Source organism: Urocitellus parryii, chromosome 10 (assembly GCF_045843805.1).
Source record: "Urocitellus parryii isolate mUroPar1 chromosome 10, mUroPar1.hap1, whole genome shotgun sequence".
NCBI classification, from domain to species: Eukaryota; Metazoa; Chordata; class Mammalia; order Rodentia; family Sciuridae; genus Urocitellus; species Urocitellus parryii.
Window position 1 is genome coordinate 112,212,726 of NC_135540.1, and position 18,927 is coordinate 112,231,652.

At 38.4% G+C, this 18,927-nt stretch overlaps 1 protein-coding gene across 2 annotated transcripts in view; it reads left to right on the forward strand.

Annotated features, from left to right (window-relative positions):
- Window positions 1-18,927, forward strand: part of Atp8a1 (ATPase phospholipid transporting 8A1) — a 214,804-nt gene that overhangs the window by 17,278 nt on the left and 178,599 nt on the right. For both annotated transcript variants that reach the window (XM_026386651.2, XM_077803452.1), the window contains exons 2-4: window positions 11,749-11,863; window positions 12,922-13,021; window positions 13,876-13,974. In XM_026386651.2, coding sequence (XP_026242436.1) covers window positions 11,749-11,863; window positions 12,922-13,021; window positions 13,876-13,974 — 314 coding nt within the window. The remainder of the gene's footprint in view (window positions 1-11,748; window positions 11,864-12,921; window positions 13,022-13,875; window positions 13,975-18,927) is intronic.

Consider the following 18,927-nt stretch of genomic DNA (forward strand, 5'->3'; position numbering starts at 1 on the left):
CTTTCCTTTGGTCTTTTTCTATCTTCTTTCACTTGCTCATGGACTTCCTGTGCAGCGGTTGTGGCCTTTCAAACTAAGCCTGCCTTTTCCCCTCGTCAGTGCCTTTCACAGTTAGTCAGCATGTTGCTTTAGATGGCTTTATGGGCTTCTGTCCCTTTGGGGTCTTGATGATAGCTTGGAATGTGTCCTCCTGAAGTCCGGAGCACAGGTCCAGCTTGGCGTGGATTCTCCCTTTTGACAGTCAAAGGTCTTTCATGCTGTCATGGTTTCTAAGACTCTTACTGCTTTACCCCTTTTGTGTCACTTAGCGTCCAATTCACAGGAGCAGTTCCTCATCTTGTTTCCTGTCCCCTGTGGGAGATGAACTTGATGCTAAGGCAAGTCGCCAGTGCTTTTAGCTAATTGAGACTTCTAGGCGATGCCTGGTGGATGTCTGGTAGTGGAAACCCCTCATTGCTAGCACAGTCTGCTTCCGTGGCAGTATTTTTTTAAGTCTACACGGGGAACATGCTGTCGGATCAAGACCAAGACCTGTGAGATGTTAAGACAATGCCATTATTCCCTCTGTAGTTCATTGTTCGACTTGCTTTTCCAGTTAAGCACAGTTTAGCATTAGTAAATGTTTTATTGCTATGTCCAAGCCACTCGGCTTGCCCAAGATGATTGTTTTTGTAGGTTAATATCCAAGACTAGCTGCTATGGAGTTTGAGTGCTTACTATGTGTGAGGCTTAACACTAGGCAGAAGAGATTTTCGTGAAATACCACTTAAGGGTGGCCTTTTTTCTGAATGTTAGTACTACTTTTTTCAGTGTCTTCTGCTTAGAATTTGTACTAGTACTTTTGAAGCCTTGTGCAATCCAGTTTGACTTCAGGATGTGTTAAGCCATTAGGTGGTTTTTTTTTTTTTTTTTTTTCTGTTTTCGACAAGATATACTGTTGATGTGTTTTTTATACTTGTTTATTTTTAGGTCACTTTTCACAAAAGCACTTAAAGAAAAATATCAATTACCATGTATGGTAATGACAGATCCTGATAGAAAAATATTTGAATGTGTATGGGGATAGAGGAAAGACTATATAACTTCTGGGAATTTTTGGATAACTGAAAGTAGAAAATTTAGTAAACATTTAGTCAGTGGAAGGGACTTTCCTGTGGTGTTATTTTGTTTTTTTTTTCCCATAGCATCTATTATTCTCAGTTGTGATTTACCTAAATATGTAGGTCAAAAGATTAATGTTGGAGGTGTGGTGGTTTTTTACATATGGGATACATTCAGAACTTTCAGAGACAACACTTCAAAGAAGAAGGGTCCAAGAGGGTGCTTTGACATTTAAGTGATACCTAACAGAGCCCATGAAGGTAAGACACGTTCTTGACCAAAAGAACGGTGAAGGGGTGGAATAGATCCAGGACAGGAAAAATGGACTTTAAGGGAGACATGAGATCAACTTCAGTTGTAGTAATGAACACATCAGTGTGAGAGCTTTAAAGATGCAGTCATCTTTGTCAGTGTCCTGGTACTGTCCTGCTCCCGTGCTCACAGGCTCCCTGACTATGAGAGAAGCAAGGTTTCGTCATCTTCATTGTGTTGAGAAGAATTCTTTAAGAAAGTGAACACTTTTGTAGGATGAAAAAAAAATCAAAAAAAAAAATTTTTTTTTAAGCAGAGCATCATGTTTTACGTTATCAAGGATAAGTGTCTCTTTACTACATTTGATTATAATTCAGATGGGCTTGAAGATAAAGAGCCAGGATCACAGTGGCGTGAATCAGAGGGTGATGGGGAAGAAGCTGAGATGTGGAAAAGGATGTGGAAAGCTCTGAGGTTCTTGTGTAAGTTTGTTAGGGTGGCAGCCCACAGTTATCCCAGAGCACACCAGACTCAGAGCATGGTTAGGACATCTGGTAACATGAGAGGAGATCTGATCTAGCAAGTAGGCCCTGCTGTGGAAGGTGCCAGGTTGCCTGGTGATCTCTTGAGCAAGGCAGTACACTGTGGTTTCAGATCATCATTCTGTGCAGAACAGAAAATCCGACTAATGAGTGAGGTTCAGGGGGCAGAGCTCAGCATATTGAAGAAGGCCATCCAGGTCCTGTAGGATATCAGTGTTCACCGAAGTTAGATGGGCATTGGGACTGGACTGAGCTTCCTGAAAAGGACAAAATGCCTCTGCTAAAATTCCATAATCTGGAAGCTGAGCATATCTTGTAAGTAGGTGGAGTAGTTCAATGGAGTCAAATGTGAACTTCCCAGAAAAGTCCAGGGGGATCCAAGGAAGTTTGACTAATGGGCATTCACTTCAAGATGCCACAGAATTAGGCCTGTGCTCCACCTTCTCACCTGTCCAAGTGGCACATAGTCTGTGATTGGTTTAGCTTGGGCCATGTGCCTAGCTTTAAGTCAGAAAGGGGCTCAGTAACTTGATGAGCAGTCCCCCTAGGTGGCCTGCCAGGGAAGCAAGTTCTCCAGAGGAAAAGCAGGGGCTATTTCCAGGAAAAGCAGAAACTGAGCTGGAAGGAGCAACAGAAGTCCACTGCACAGAATCCAGTAGGAGGAGTAAAGTGTTAATGCAATTGCAAATTTCATTTCCTTCCTGGTTATTGCAGTCATGGTCCAGAAATGTGAGAGGTATGGGTATTGCTGAATAGTTTCTATTTAATATACATACTTTTTTAAAAGGTGTTTCATTTCTTTTGTGTCATATTTGAAAATGTAGTGTGTGAGCCTTCACTTTCAAAGCACCCTGTTCACTGTTTCCAGAATGTTAATGCCTTCCCATTGTGCTCTGTGTCTCTGACCAGCTGCTGTCAGGCTCACAATCGAACATTTGAAATGACTGTTGTGCTCCAATAATGCAGAACATGGGATTTCAAATCTCCTTTGTAGCTGCAGTAACTGCCTTTGTATTTCTAATTAAATTATCTGTGTAATAAAAAAACATTAAAAATAAAATAAATAAAATACAAACATCTAAATTATTCCTCCGAAGATTGCTTTGATCCAGAAGCTTGGGTCAGGGAGCAGCAGGAAGAGAAAGAAAAAAAAATAGATATTTTTTACATATGTATACATTAGACAGGAATTTTTAATTATTATTTTTCCCAAAGAACAAAAGAAAAATATATTACACTTTTGGAAAAGGACAGTGGGAAATGTTCATGATTTCCTACTAAGTCACGCCTCACTTTAATCACACCTCAAGTTCTGCCTCTCAAGTCTCCAGCTAGTTTACCAGTTAATATTCTTTTATTAGATTCTGACTGTTGCAAGCATGACTGTTTATTTAATGACCTCAATCTAGGTCAAGAAACTTGAGCAAATAGTATGGCCTCTTTAATGCCTAATATGGGAAACCATTGAGTGAAAGGTTATATAATTGGACTCCCTTGAATCTGTTTGGGAGATAATATAATAGATATTCTGATTCTAATTGCAGCCTTACTTATAATTACAATAGAGTTGAACCTGCAAAAATGTAATGGTTCTATAACTATATTACCAGGCAACAGAATGATTTTGTATCTTTTTCTTTTCTCCCTCCTACCTAGCCACCCCTGCGTTTCTATTGCGTAACCTCTATACAGATGACAATTCAAGGAAAACATGTACTTACTTAATATTAACTCACAAAATTGGATGGGAAAATTTATTATTTTACTAGGCACTTTGATTCACACTGGTCACAACCTTAATTAAATATTATTCAAAACATTTTAATGTTAAATACTTACATTAATGTCTTTGAGACTCCTGTTTTTCCTATATTGAGTATTTTTAAAGGGAGATTAATTTTACACTTTCTGGGGAGGATAAAGTGACAGGGACTGTCTGAGTGACAGGTATCATGCTACCTTGTTGCCATCTTCACATCAATGATGTTGATGGGTGAGGAAACTGAGGCTCAGATGATAAAATAATGTGCCTGGTGTTAGGAAGAAGTACCATAATCAGAATTTGAATACAGATCTGTCTGCAAGTGTATTCTTCCCACCTGCCCCACAGTCTGCCTTTCTTATTTCATAATAGAAAATTATAACTAGAATTTTCATGTGTATATGAGGAAGCAGGCACTGCCTCAAGTATGAACTCATGTAATCCCCACAAAACATGTGTAAGAAAGTAGGCAGCTAGAGGGTAATTAGTCTAAAGTAACCATAGCTTGTAACCTCTTACTTTTAGGCATGATACTGATGCCTTCCTTAGTTGTATTCTGTACTTAAAATATTATTGATTACTGTGTTTTAATGAGAAAAAGACACATGATTCTTAGGATAGGGCTGTTTGACTGTAAAGAGAAGCCCTCATTAAGTGATTAATTTGTGTTTTAAATCCTACATTAAAAGCAATGGGTCACTAATCTGAACAGTGCATTTTATTTAAGCCAAGATATTCAGAAGATTGCAAATTTGTCATGTGATCCCAAAACAAAAATATAATTGATAAGATTTTTAAAACTCCTACATCTTTTTCATGTCTTGAGCTTCTGCTTGGAGTGACATAGATGGTAGCTGTGTGTGGTCTGTACAGTGATAACGAGAGACACGGAGAGGCTACAGGTTCAGACCAGCTCTGCCCTCCAAGAATGCCATGTGCACTTCCACTTCTTTTCATCTCTGTCACCACAGTCCAACCCAGACCCCATCATCTTTTACTTGATTGTCATATAACCTCAAAGTGTGGTCTTCCTGCTTAAAACTTGCAGTGGATTCCTACCACGTAAAGAATAGGAATTCACATTGTTCATTGTTTCTCCAGTCTGGCCCTGCCTCATTTTGTTTTATGAGGAACATTATCTTCATGTTCCTGGAAATGCCAAGTCCATTCTTCCCTCCAGCACTCTGTTCCTGCCCCTCTGCCTGTTGGTTGGGTTTCCCTGACCTTTTTTAAATATCATCAAGGTCTCAACTCAGCATCCCCTTGATGGATGCCTCCAGCTACTCATCAGTAGGAGCATGAGGAGCAGTGGTAGAAGCAACAACAATGAGAACAGCTAATATTTACTGAGCTCTCACTACCTGCCAGGCATTATTCTTTTCATTTCTTAACTTATACCATCTTCACAACCACCCTTTGAGGTAAGGAATTCTAGTTATGGCTGTTATATAGATGACAAAACAGAAGCCCAGAGAATTCCATCAATCATTCTTTCAAACACTGATTTATTTTCTTCATCTGTATTACTATGATCTCTAATTATCTTGTACTATTCTAGAAAATAAGTCCAAAATTGGGGACTTTACCTTATTGCCTGCTATTTCTATAGCATTTTAAAAATAGTAGGCACGGAGTAGACGCTTGAGTCTGTTGAATGAATGAATAAACAAATGAAGGAACTAATATGATCTTACTGATTGGATCTTGCTATTTGTGATAAGAAGTAGAAAACTTTGGAGATTAATTTGCTTTCATTGTAGAAGGTCAGAAGCCTTTCACTTGAATAACTACCGAGCATTGTTCTTCGTTACATAGTACTATGTGCTTGTAAGCATGTGCTGAGTCTGGGCATAGGAAGGAAGACTGCATGTCAGCATACTCAGTCACGCAGTGATCATTGGTCGGTAGGTTGCAGGTGGTAGTTGGCTTAAATTGTAGTCACTGCTTATCTCTTCAAATATGGAGATTTTGCCAAGATCACAGAGCAGCATTTGGCCTCCTGACAGTGTTGGCTGCAGATTAAGGTGACTGTTGCTACGAAACATCTTGATAAAGGCATCAGTAGAATTTTTTATTCTGTTTTCTAAATTTCCCAGGTCTTCTAAACAAATGAACTATTGACATTCTTTTTTTCCCCTTCCTGGTGCCTAGTGGATGCAAATTTTATAAGGTTTAAGAGCTTGAAAGAGCATATTAGATTATCAGCGGAGCTTCCTCATTTTACAAGGGAAAAGAATAACCCTCAGGGATCAAGAGGTTTGTGTAGGGTGACATAAACAATCGGTAGAAGAACCAGAGCTCACCTTGCAGCCACATTGTGGGTTGAATGGTCAACACTGTGAGAGGGAGATGAGCACTTGTGCACTTCAGAGTCCCAAGTAGGATGCCGACCCACCAGCACCCTAAGTCTTCTCCATAGTGGAAATTATTGCTAGAAGATGAAATTATCACCAGGAGGATGTTGCTTATATGTACTGACATAAAATAATATCTTCTTTTTAGCCTAGGCAGTGTTAAGAAACATAACGTGGCTATTTATTTCTCTATACTGAATTCTTGGTCCTTCAGAAGTCTAGAAACAGCATTTGGTCATTTTATAACTAAAACTGAAGAATTAGGTATAGTAAAATTCCTGGTTTGGTGTGTGCTTAGGGCATACTAAATAACTTCATCATGAGATGAAATAAAACACAATTCAGAAAACCAAACTGCTTTTCTTCTGGGGGAGAAGAAGAGAATAAGAATCAAACAGAATGTTATAAACACTGAATATGGTATTTTCGATATAGCTGGAAATCTGAATTACTGAATCATTGTCTGTTTCATTTAGCATAAATAAGGAAAAGTCTTTCCCTGGCTCACTTTAATGAAAACTGGGCTAGAATAGTTTATTCGGAGAGATTGAGTGATTGTGACTGGTTTTAAGAAATTATAGGCCTTGGAGAGTATGACCTTGAAAGAAGTTGAACTGTGCTTTAATAGAGAAGGAGTCTTGCTTAGTTCCTGAAGTGATGGGTGTGTGAGTGTACCTGCAATTTGTTCTGTAGAACTTTTAGCTTAAAAATACAACTGGGGCTGTGGATGTCAAATATCTGCTGATTACTGAGGACACAGCAGTAAATGCTTGAGTGATTCTTCTGGAGAATCCAAAATGTGATAAAGGAGTATGTATCAGGTGTCATTATCACTGTTAACTTGTGTGTCTGTACTTGAGGATATCTTGAGATACCCCCAACTTGGAAATCAGGAAAATGAGTGCATCTTATTTCTTGAGATCAACACATGTATCATAGTTAACTTTTTTGCTGCTGTGACTAAAAGTCCTGGTCAGAAAAATTTTAGGGGAGGAAGAGTTTACTTGGGGGCTATGGTTTCAGAGGTCTCAGTCCATAAACAGCTGGCTCCATTCCTCAGGACTCAACTGAGGCAGAACATGATGGCGAAAGAGAGTGGCAGAGGAAAGCACCTCACATAATGATCAGAGAGCAAAGAAAGAGACTCCACTCACCAGATACAAAATATACACCCCAAAGGCACACCCCCAATAGCCTGTCTGTCCCAGCCACACCCCACCCACCCTCAGTCACCACTCAGTTAATCCTATCAGGGGATTAATTCACTAATTGGGTTAAAGCTCTCATAACCCAATCATTTCTTTGCTAAACCTTCCTAAATTGTCTCACACATGAACATTGGGGAGACACCTCACATCCAAATCACAACAACATGACAGCAACAAAGTCACCTGCTGGGGGCAGATTGTTTCCTAGGCCTGCAGGGATTGCTGGCATCCCAATGAAAGATTAAATATCAGTTTGAATTTGGAGGTGGAGGTGGTCACAGTAGGGGTGAGTCATTGAGTTAAACAATGGCCTCTCTGTGGTAGGGAGAAATGATAGCGAACAGACCTGATATATCATGGCCCTGTTGCCAAGGCATTCCAACAAACTTTGAAGAGTTTGGTCCTATGGAGGCATTGCCCTTTTTGTGGGATTGAATTCTTATTTCATCCAGCCACTGGTGAGTGGGTTTCTTTGGTGCTTACCAGACACGTTATCACTTAGTCATTGACTTTCTAGATAGGACAACCTGGGAGAGTTGAATCTATCACAAGACTGAAGTTACTGTAGTTCCTATGACAGTCATTCCTCATCATCATTTACTAATCGTTGATGTGGATTGATTCATCAGTCTCTAAGGTTTGGGTAACCCGTGTCTACTTGTAACAGAGGGTTCTGTTCTTGATATATGGCTGATCTGATTTTGCTCATGTGTGAATTCAACAGACAGTGAGGGCTTTGAGCTACAGCTATGATAGTCAGAAAACTTTTAGTGTAGCAGGGAAAGCAGAGAAATTGCCACTCTGAGAAATTGCTTGGGAGGCTCTACAACTTAATTCATACACTCCATTAACTCTCTGAGTAAAACAGATAACATTTATTATGTGCTTAACAAATATTAGGTATTTTGTTAAGTGCTTTGCATATATACTCTTTCATTTTATACCAACTGTTCCAGGAGGTGTACACATATTTTTGTTTTACAGACTTTTTACAGACTAGGAAGCCTATTGAGAACAAGTAACTACCAGATGTGTCATATTCTTGGCCTTGCTGTTAACCAAATACCGTCCATTTAACTATAGTTGATGTGCTGTTTGAATGTATTCCATGGTGGGCTTCACAGTTCAGTCTGGACCACCTCAGTACTAACCCAGGGAAGATGGGTCCCTGAGGGATCCCAGAAGTAACCAGCTGAATGCTTTTGGGGGTGCATGTAGATTAAATGACAACTATTGTATACGTTCTTTGTGCAATATTGGGCTAGAAAAAGCTTCAAAAATACCAGAGAATGTGATTAAGATGCATTTCCTTCTCTCAGCAAACTTAACCTGGCTTAAAAACAAAGATGACTTCTGAGGACCTGATCTACCAGGAAGACTCAGTGGTCACCCTTCTACATCCACGGCTTTGCTCTCCTTCTTTGCTTCCTGAAAAAATGGCTCAGTTCTCTACAGTTTTTAGGACTATAAACAGGTGGATTAAAAGCTACTAGTAAATTTTAAATGCTTACATTGAACAAGCTTCCAAATCATCATGCAAATCCTAAAGCAAAGGAGAGAGCCAAGTATGGGAAGGAATGGCAACTGAGCTGGCTTACTTTTGTCTTCTCTGGGATGGGGGTGGGGGGTGGGGGGTTTACCCTTCAATTGTCTTTGCCACCACTGTACAATAGCTCATTGAAGTCATCATCCAGGTATGCACACACAGTCTTGATGGGTCATTGTGGCTCATGAAGGTGGTAATTTGCGGAAGAAATAATATATATATTTTTTAAAAAAATAGAAGCCTAAAAATAGAGTTATCTGGTATATATCGAGTAGTTCTTGAATTGCATGTAGGTGTTTAGTCAGTTTCTATTGCTGTGATCAAAAGACCTAACAACAACAACCTAGAGGAGGAGAAGTTTATTTTGGTTCACTGTGTCAGAGGTTCAGTCCATGGTCAGCTGACTCTATAGCTCTGGGCCCAAGGTGAAGCAGAACATTAAGGCAGAAGGGCTTGGTGGAGGAAAGCTGCTCAGGACCTCACAACCAGGAAGCAGAGCAAGATCTCCGCTCATCAAGGACAAAATATAAGTGCCAAAGGCACACCCTCAGTGACCTTCCTCCTTCAGCCACACCCTTCCTGGCTACAGCTACCACCCAGTTAATCCATTCAAGTGGATTAGTCTACCATTTAGGTTACAGCTCTCATAATATAATCATTTTACCTCTGAACATTCTTGCATTGTCTCAGAAGCTTTGGGGAAAACCTCATATTTAAACCATAGCAGTAGAAAATGTGTTTTCGCTCTTTATTGAGAAGAGTTGTGCGATCAAAACTGCTACCCACCTCCCTCAAAGTGTGAGTTTGTTAATTTAGGTAGAAAAGGCTCTTTCTTACAGAGGAGTATGGATTGATAGTTTTCCTGTATCTCCAGGTATAACCTGTTTATTTCTATAATACACATTTATTCAAAATTATAATAATTAAAAATACTCACATTTTACTTTAACAGGTCTTTTCCCAAGTTACCTTCTCAAAATATTCCCAAGGACCTCTGAGTTTGCTGTGCCTATTCACTGCTTGATCTAGGCACCAGTGGGCAATTGGGTGCATTACACAGGTGGTACCTGAATCCTCTGGCCTTTGGACATCCTGAGAGTGAGCCTCAGGGTGCCTGTGGGGTCCCTGTCACTGCCAAGCTCACAGGAACCCTGATACCACTGAGAAGACAGGAGAGGGTGCCCACCAGCTCCCATTGGCTAAGGACTTCACTCCTTGCTTTTGTGCAAATTCCCCTCCCCCATCTCACATCTGGTCAGGGCATCCCAGAGCCCCAAGAGTTCTCCATAAATTCAGCTTCATGAACATCATCTTTCCCAGGCTTTTCTAGAGTGTCTGGGTAAAGAAAGCCTATAGCATCTGCAATATTCTGTGCCCAGAACCATGGAGTCCTTTTGATGGCTCTACTCTAGAGAACAGGTAGGTCATTGGTCTAGATTTTGCCTCTTTTTCTGGATTTTTTTTTTCTGGGTATGACAGGACCTAATTGGGTGTCATGTGACTTCTAGGGTGATAAGGATAACAGGCAAATCTCACCCTGGAATGCTTTCAGTGGCGTGTTGCGAAGCAGAAAATGGACCTCTTCACCAGCAGGAGAGGTTCCATGTGACACCCTCCCTCCCTCCCAGTGCTTCTGGTGTGCTTCAGTAGCACTTCCCTGTTTGCACTTACTTACAGACACATCATCGTGCCCCCCCCCCAGCCCTGTGTCTGTGCTCATGCTCTCACCTTTATAGACCCCCTCAGGGGTTCTCTGGTTTCACACAGTATCCAGATGTCACAGGCAAAGCTTTCTTGGACCATTCCTTACCAGCTCTTTCTTGGCTCTCATGCATCTTTATCAGTGGGTGGAGAAGCTTTCTCTTGCCCTCAAAAATAACAGCCAAATAACCGTCCCTTTGTCATTTGTCATGTGTTAATTGGGCCAACATTGGTTGAGTACCTGCTGTTGGCTGGTACTGGGGTTAGGAAGATGAGTAACAACACACAACCTGCAGCCCCAGGGAGCCCCTTTTCTAGTAAGTGGAGACGGACTCCTAAACAGAGAGCATCAAAACCTCCTGGTAAGTGTCTTGCTGGGGCCAGAGTAGGTCAAAGCAGCTTCACCGACTTTAATATTAGAGGCCCTTCAAAAGAGGCCAGGTGTTGGCCAGCTGTGTGGGAGGAGTTGGCATTGGCTGGGCAGAAAAGGGAAGGAAGAGTGGGTACTTCAGACGGAGCGCTGTTGGCGTCCCTTTTTAATAAAAGGGTAAGGCATTCCTTGAATTTCCACTAGAACATACAATAAGCAGTTTAAAATATTTTCTGTCCAAGGCTGTTCTTATAAAACTTATGTGGTTTTTAAAAATGTGTTGTCAGTGTGGCAGCAAGGGACCCTGTTGGCTTGAATTATTCCCATGATTGTGAGATGTCTTCAGATGATCTTGGAACCTTAATACTCAGGAGCCCAAATTCTAATTGAAGGAATGATTAAATGATTGTAGTCAATAAGATCATTGTGGTGGTTGCTTATTTAAAACAGTATTTACTTTTTTTTCTCCTGTTTTCATCCAAAAAGAAAAACAAAGGAAAACATTAAATGTTTAGCTTAAAATCTTAAATATATATTTAGATTAGTTTTGTCTCGTTAGTCCACACTGTAATATAAACCAGTAGAGAGCTATTTACTTTGGGGTATATTTTTATGTAATGGGAAGAAAGATGTTGAACGTTTACCTGAGGAAAGTTTTAAATCGATGTTACTGCTTTTGAAATGGATCCATTTTTATGTGACTGTTAAATGACAACGCTCACATTTAATAGAAATATTAGATACAGGGATTTTACTTTTCATTATAAAGGAAACAAGCACACCCATAAAGGGCAGCATGGACTTTCAACAGATTTTATGTTCTAGAGTAGTAATGGAATGCATGTTCAGTCTGAGTAATAAAATGAATCATTTCTTGTCAAATAAAAAGACTTGTCTTTTTCTTTTTTTAAGGTTATGAGAAGACAGATGAAGTTTCGGAGAAGACCTCGCTGGCTGATCAGGATGAAGTCAGGACTATATTCATCAACCAGCCCCAGCTGACAAAATTCTGCAATAACCATGTCAGGTAGGGACTCCTGCAGGACACTGGAGCAACATCAGAGCAGCACTGCAGGTCCGAATGGAACCACTTGCAAGGGGCATCAGTTCAGTCAGTTGGTTCTTGAGAGCCCCTCACCAGCAGGAATTGGTTGTTTCTCCATCTTCTGTCCAGTAAAGAAGTGTTAATAACAATCTTGAAGTAGGAAGGAGCAGAAAAGATCAGAACCCTTGTTCTGCCAGTTCTGTATGGAAGCTGATCATGTGTAAATGTTCTAAGCCTATGACTAGAGCCATGTATTTGTTTATTTTTTTTTTTTTTGGTTAGCAAGTTTTAGCATTTCAGGAGAGATCTTTGCCATTCTGCACCAAGAAAACTCTAACCCCAACCTACAGCAAATCTAAATCTAAATCTAAAAATTTAAAGAAATATTGTTTTTTGATAGTTGAGGGATACAGCATGCTGCTAGAGGGTGGAGGATTGTGAGAATGACATCACTGCAGTGATAGGTTTCCGTTGCCAACAATCACGTAGAAAGTATTAGTGTTAGCAAAGTCGCTGAGAGGCCTCTTGGTCCACATGAATACCCCCAGTGCTGGCCTATGTTTCTCTGGTGGCAGAATTTCTAGATTCGAGATGTGCCCCTTTAAACTAGTATTTGCAACTTCAAATTCTTGAGTAACATTTCTCGGTTTGGGGAGTATGGCACAGGTCTACTTTAATCTCCCTTCTATTTTATAACCAAGACAAAGCTCTGGATGTTTCCAGTACACTATCTTATCTCAAGTTGCTCTTTGTAAACTATTCCTAGTGCTGTTAAGCAGGGTGATTGGCCAAAGAGAACAAACGATATTATGCAGAAGAGAAAGCCTATGGTTTTCTCCTTACTATTGACTTAGCCATCTCCTCTCACACTTTTTCATCTAAGTTAATAATCCTTTGCAAGATTTTTTCAATTGGAAACATTGAACAAATGTTAATCTAATTTTGTGTGTGTGGGGGGGAGTGGTAATGGAATTTTGTAAATGTGGGTGCTAATTGTGGAGTAATCGATTTCTCTGCTACTTTTCATTTTTGTTTTCTAGCACTGCAAAATACAACATAATCACATTCCTTCCAAGATTTCTCTACTCTCAGTTCAGAAGAGCTGCTAATTCATTTTTTCTCTTTATTGCACTGCTTCAGGTAAAGTCACATCATAAAGCCTTAGTTCTAAATTAAATGTTCAGGTGTTAATATATGTGTTTGTGGAGCCCATGACCAGTCCCCTGAGACTTAGCTGAAAGCAGAGAGGAAGGCTCGTCTGGATGGACATTTCCCTGCTACTGCTGCAAGTAGGGCCAGAATTTCACCGCCTCTTCAAGCCCTTTGCTTCATTTTTATCAGCATATTTAGGTGTTCTGTAAATTCAATGTGGCAAGAACTATTCATTTTAAGTGGTATAGAGGCAGGAAACTTTTTCCTAAAATTTTACTTTAGTTTTATAGCATTGAAAGTGTCACTTCTGAACTTTAGAATGTAAAAACCTCTTTCAGAGTTAATTATAACTGATTGTTTTAGAAAAAATTGTTTTATTAAAAAGTAGTGTAGATATCCCTCTAGTCTTTTATTCCCCCTCCAAACATTATATATTGCTTTAGATAACAAAAAAGGATCATAGAGCACACATTGTTTTATAGTCTGCTTTATATGCATAATAATATGTGAACATTTTCCTAGGTATTCGCTGTGCTTCTCAGATGCCATTTCTAATTGTTATAAAATATTTTATTATATAACTATGGTAGTATATATTTAACCAACCCCCCATTGTAGGTTAGCCTGTATGCAATATGCTTGTCATAAAGCTCATTAACATGTTTTTCTAACTACTTGTTATATAAAAATACACTGCCTCACCCAGTGTTAGTCTGCCAAGATAGTAGAACAAATGAGGCATGTTTTAGAAGTCACTAATACTTTGTTGTTTTTAGGTTTAGTATAAACTTTTTGAATCTCATTGTATTTCTCTTGCTTTTTTTTTTCTTTTCTTTAAATAGCAAATACCTGATGTGTCACCAACAGGTCGTTATACAACACTGGTTCCTCTCTTATTTATTTTAGCTGTGGCAGCTGTCAAAGAAATAATAGAAGATATTGTAAGTATTTGAATTTTTTCACTAATGTGACTTGTGTGTATATGTTTGTATACAGTAGTGTTTTCTTAAGTTATTTAATTCATGACACAGGCTGTAATTTATGCTCATTCAGTTTAGCAATGTATGGAATATATTCCCATCCCTGAAGTTAATTCTTAATAGATTAGAATAGTACTGAGGCATGCTCCTTACAGTATTCACTTATGTTTATAGGTTAGTAATAAAATAGTTTGAATGTAATAATTGGCATAAACTGGAAACCATCCTTGAGCATTGTTTTCAATTAAATGAAGTCACCTCAAAGTTATCTAAATATAGCTTTTTTTTAATTCTTTCACTTTTAAATTTAAATACCATAGTTTCTACCTTATTAAATGCCTTTGATTCTTTCACATCTTATTTTAGTAGTTCTCAATTTCCTTTTCCTTTATCTTATTTTATTATAGTAACAGAAAATTGGCTATTTTTAGCATTCTGTAGTAGTAGAGAAAAGGGGAAGTCAGTTTCCCTTTTGTAAAATAAATTCCCCCAAAATAAATTTGACCTTTTTTTTTTAAGTCTATCGTTTTAGCATTTTCAGTAGTGACTTAGTAGAATATAGTTTCCTATTTTTATGTGTATGTAACAAGTGGCATATATACTTATTTTCAAATACTCTTAAATTGATGGAGAATTTTAAAAACAAAAGTTATATCATGTCAGCTGCTAAGTAGTGAGAAGGTGTTTATAAAGCTTCAATTTAATATTTCATAAGCATTCATTTCTGTAATAGCATTTCATTAATATTATTAAAAAGAAAACATGAGCCACAGCATCTTTAGGGCCATTAGAAATGGGGCAACTAAACATTTAGATCAGCAGTCTCGAAAGCATCTGAGTGTATAAGAGAAGATACGGAGTGTGTGCGTGCAGATGTGTAGGACGGCAGAATCCCCTTGTTTGGAAATGATGCACTGCACTGGGACCCCAAGCTGAGAAATTTAAGGGACTCTCTTCTGGCTTATATTGATCCATGCAGACTTTGCATCCTTTAAACTATGGTTGGATTTGACAGTTCGCAGGGATTAGAAGTTTAAACTCTTTCATCACCTTATGTACTCACTTTTGTGAGTTTGTTTCTTCTAATTTTTATGGAGTACCTGTTTTTTCCTAGACATTGTGCTATTATTTCTGCTAATGTGGTTTACATTTAGTTCCCTCAATAATTTTGAAAGTTGCATATTAAACTCCATTAAAGATAAGGAAAACTGAGGCTTAGGAAGATCCTGTATCTTGTCCAAGAAAGTGGTAGAATCAGAACACTGTTCCATGTAATGCTCTTTGTTCCATGTGGAGAGCATAATTGTGGAGAGTCACCAACAATAACATAAATAACATTTTTGTGCTTCTGGGTTCCACATATTTGTACTGTGATCTTTATTAAATCTTATAACAGCTCTTTAAGGTATGATTGATCTTATCCCCATTTTGCAGATGAGGAGGAACAGAGGAAAAGGTAATTTGTCCAAGGTCAAGCAGCTGATGACTGGGACTGCTAGATTTCAAGCAAGGCTTTTGAGTCTGCATTTCTGCCTTATGAGCACCCTTCTAAACTGCTTCCTTTACTTTATGTTGTTGTTGTTTTGTTTTTTTGATTCCCTAGCGAAGTCATAAGCTCTCTAGCTATGTTCTAGTACTCATCTTTGAAAATATATGGTAAATAAAGTTGTAATTTTAAATAGAACTCTTATTGGCAATAATATGAGAACTGTTAGAAAGAAGCTAATCAATCAGACCCTGAGAAATATAATAATAGTATTGTTAGATACTAATAATGGCATAGGAGATACTTTTTAGTGAAATAGGTATTAAGATATTAACTAAAATTTATCTGTAAGAATATTTAATAAGAAGTTTGTAGTGTTTAAAAGTTTAAGCTTGAAATATCACTCTCTAGAAAGAGAAAAATATAAGTGATAGTTGGACAAAAAGCCATCTTTATCAAAAAATATAATGAATATATATACATATATATTCATGCATTATTTCAACAAAACCAAGCATTCATTAGGATATACTTCAGGATGTGCTAAATGTTTGTGTGGTAATAAATCATGTTCCAAACATCAGAGGTTTAGTGCATGAATCTTTTGCACTTACTCAAAGACACTGCAGGTTGCTGGGAGAATGGAGGGCAGGAGGTGCCCCTGTTCCAGATGGTTCTTCAGGAGCACAGTCTGAATGGAGGTTCTGCAGTGTGGAATGTCAGTGGTCGTTGGAACAGGAAAGGGGACAGGGAGTGGAACTCCCACATCTTACATGTTTTGGCTCCTAAGTGGTGTGCATCACATCTGCGTACAGCCCAGGATTAGAAATAGTGATATGGTAATGAAGAGGGGAATGTTATCCACCACCTCCCATCCATGGAAGTAGAGAACAGAATGTCTGTGAAGGTTAGTGATGTCCTCCACTCACACCTCAGTGAATAAGACAGAGCTTGTGGTCTAGTAAATCTTCCTCTATATGCTATTGAACAAAATTTTAAAAAATTTTAGAATAAAGCATAGTAAGAATTGTCTACTAGTGAGACACTTAAGACATCCATCCCAATGTATTTTAACTCTTGATGCTTTTAACAGCTTAGTATAATACAGTTTCCTATTTTTATGTGTAAGTAACAAGTGGCGTGCATACTTATTTGAAAATACTCTTAAATTGTTGGAGAGCTTTAAAAACAAAAGTTATACCATGTCAACTGCCAAATTTTTTGGAAATGATCAGTTGTTTGTTAAATTGACAGCAAAGAAGGAATGTTCTTAGTAGTGACTATCAACTTGTTAAACACTAGTAGACTTTATTCATTATAAAAATGGATACTTATTTTGAAGGCTATGGTATGCAAGGACCAAAAGTTAGTGATGTGCTAGTGACTAAAAGTAGCCTTGATAAGCTTATAATCCAGTAGAGAAGGTGGATGTTAATCAAGTAATCATATTGGGCTATTATAGAAGTAATGTGCAGTAAGTCCTTAAAATAATGCCTAGTGTATAGTAAACAGTAAGCGAATGTTAGCTATATTGTCATCATTCAAAGATCCTTTTGGTTAAACAACAAAAAATGAATTGGAAGGAAAATTCAAGAAGACTAGTTAGAAGAATATTCTAGTAGTTGGTATAAAAAATGGAAATATGTTAGACTAAGTGATATTGTAGAGATCGTGAAAAGTAGTAAAAGGAAGTCATTACACGTTCAAAAGTAAACTTGACCAGACTGATCACTGCCCAACATGCTACCTACCCTACTTATTTTCATTCATATTCTATCTGTCTACAGCCAGTAGAGTATAAGCCCTGTGAGAAGGGAGGGGCTCTGGCTCATGTGTTTTTGTGTGTCCTTAGCAATTGTTAATGAGACCTGGCACATAGTGTTTAGTAAATATTTATTGAATGAAGAAAGAGGTTGGGCAGGGGCAAGAGGAAGAAGAAGGTGCAAGGACAACTCTCAGGGTTCCAGTTTGTAAAAATAAGTGGTGTGTGGTTCTGTGCCTGAGTCAAGGACCAAGTCTTGAGGGTGAAGGTCCCAGGCTGCCTTGTGGACAGTTTGAGATGCCTTTGAGACTGCCAGAGAGAGGTGTCAAGGAGGCAAATGGGTGTAATGGTGTGGACTCAGACAAGTGTCTTGGCTGGTGTATACCTCCATTTTAGAATGAGTTGAGCCAGAAAAGAACTTAGAGAAGTGATGAAGGCTGGGGAGTAAGCTTGACCAACTGAACCCCATCCCAGAACAATGAGCAAAGAGACCAGAAGGTGTACATGGAAAACCTAGGCAGTCATGTGGTAAGATATGCCCAGGAGAAAAGGGCTTCAGAAGAGGAATTCTGATCACTTTCTTGGACAAGTTACATGACCTCTCTAAGCCTTAGCTTCCTTACCCTCAAGAGGATTTAACAGAACTCTCAAAGTTTTTGAGGGAATTAAACGAAAACAAAACAAGATCAGCATTGCAAAATTGAGTATCCTAAAGTTCATAATACTGTTGATACAGTTAATGGAGTACTTTCAGTCACACGTCGTTGATAATGTTAAATAATTCACTATCTTTCACTAATATTAAATGAATTTTGGTTATAAGACAGTAGACTTATTTGAATTCAGAAAATGTCTTTTTTCCAAACTCTTGGTTTTAGAAGGAACAATGATCTCTTTATGATACACAGTAAGATGCTTTCTCTTTGTAGTCACAAGATTAGACTCTGGCTCAATGCTTATGTATATTCAGCACATTTCTTTCTTGATAAGTAACCTAACTTATTCCTCGGAGGGAAGGCTAAGAGAGAGATGCTCCAGTGTGAGAATTCTCTGCAGGTAGAAAGTCATGTTTAGGATCATCTTAGGTTTCACTAAGATTAAATTTCCTGTTTGAAGTGGAATGTTTCATTAATTAGCTTTTATTTGTCTCCTTCAGTTGAAAGTCTAACCATTGCCTATCATCAATTGTACATTATTTTGGAACTATTTATACCTCTTTTGAATATCTAAATTTTCCTCGGACTGTTATTTTGAACCAAAATTTACCTTTGATTGCTTTCTGACGTTCTTAGAATCTTTATTAACAAAGCAACACACAAAAATGAACCTTTTTGTAGTTTTACAATTATATTCTCTACTGTTGCTATAAGTTTAATAGAACTTCAAGAAATAATTTAAGATTAGTTTCTGGCAAACTAGACTTTCTTTGGGAAGCAGTAATATGCCTATTAAAAGTTGACAAGAATGTACTTTTATTGGTGAGTATTTTATGCTGAGAAAGACTTGTAGTGTGTTCCTGCATATGGATTTGATAAGAATCATTTTCAACACTTTCCACAGAGGAGTTTTGAATGCTCTGTTTACATTTTGTGCAGTTCAATGATTGATTGGATGAACCAAGTTTATGCGACCAGCTATTATTCCACTTCTCCAGGGTATTGCTGGA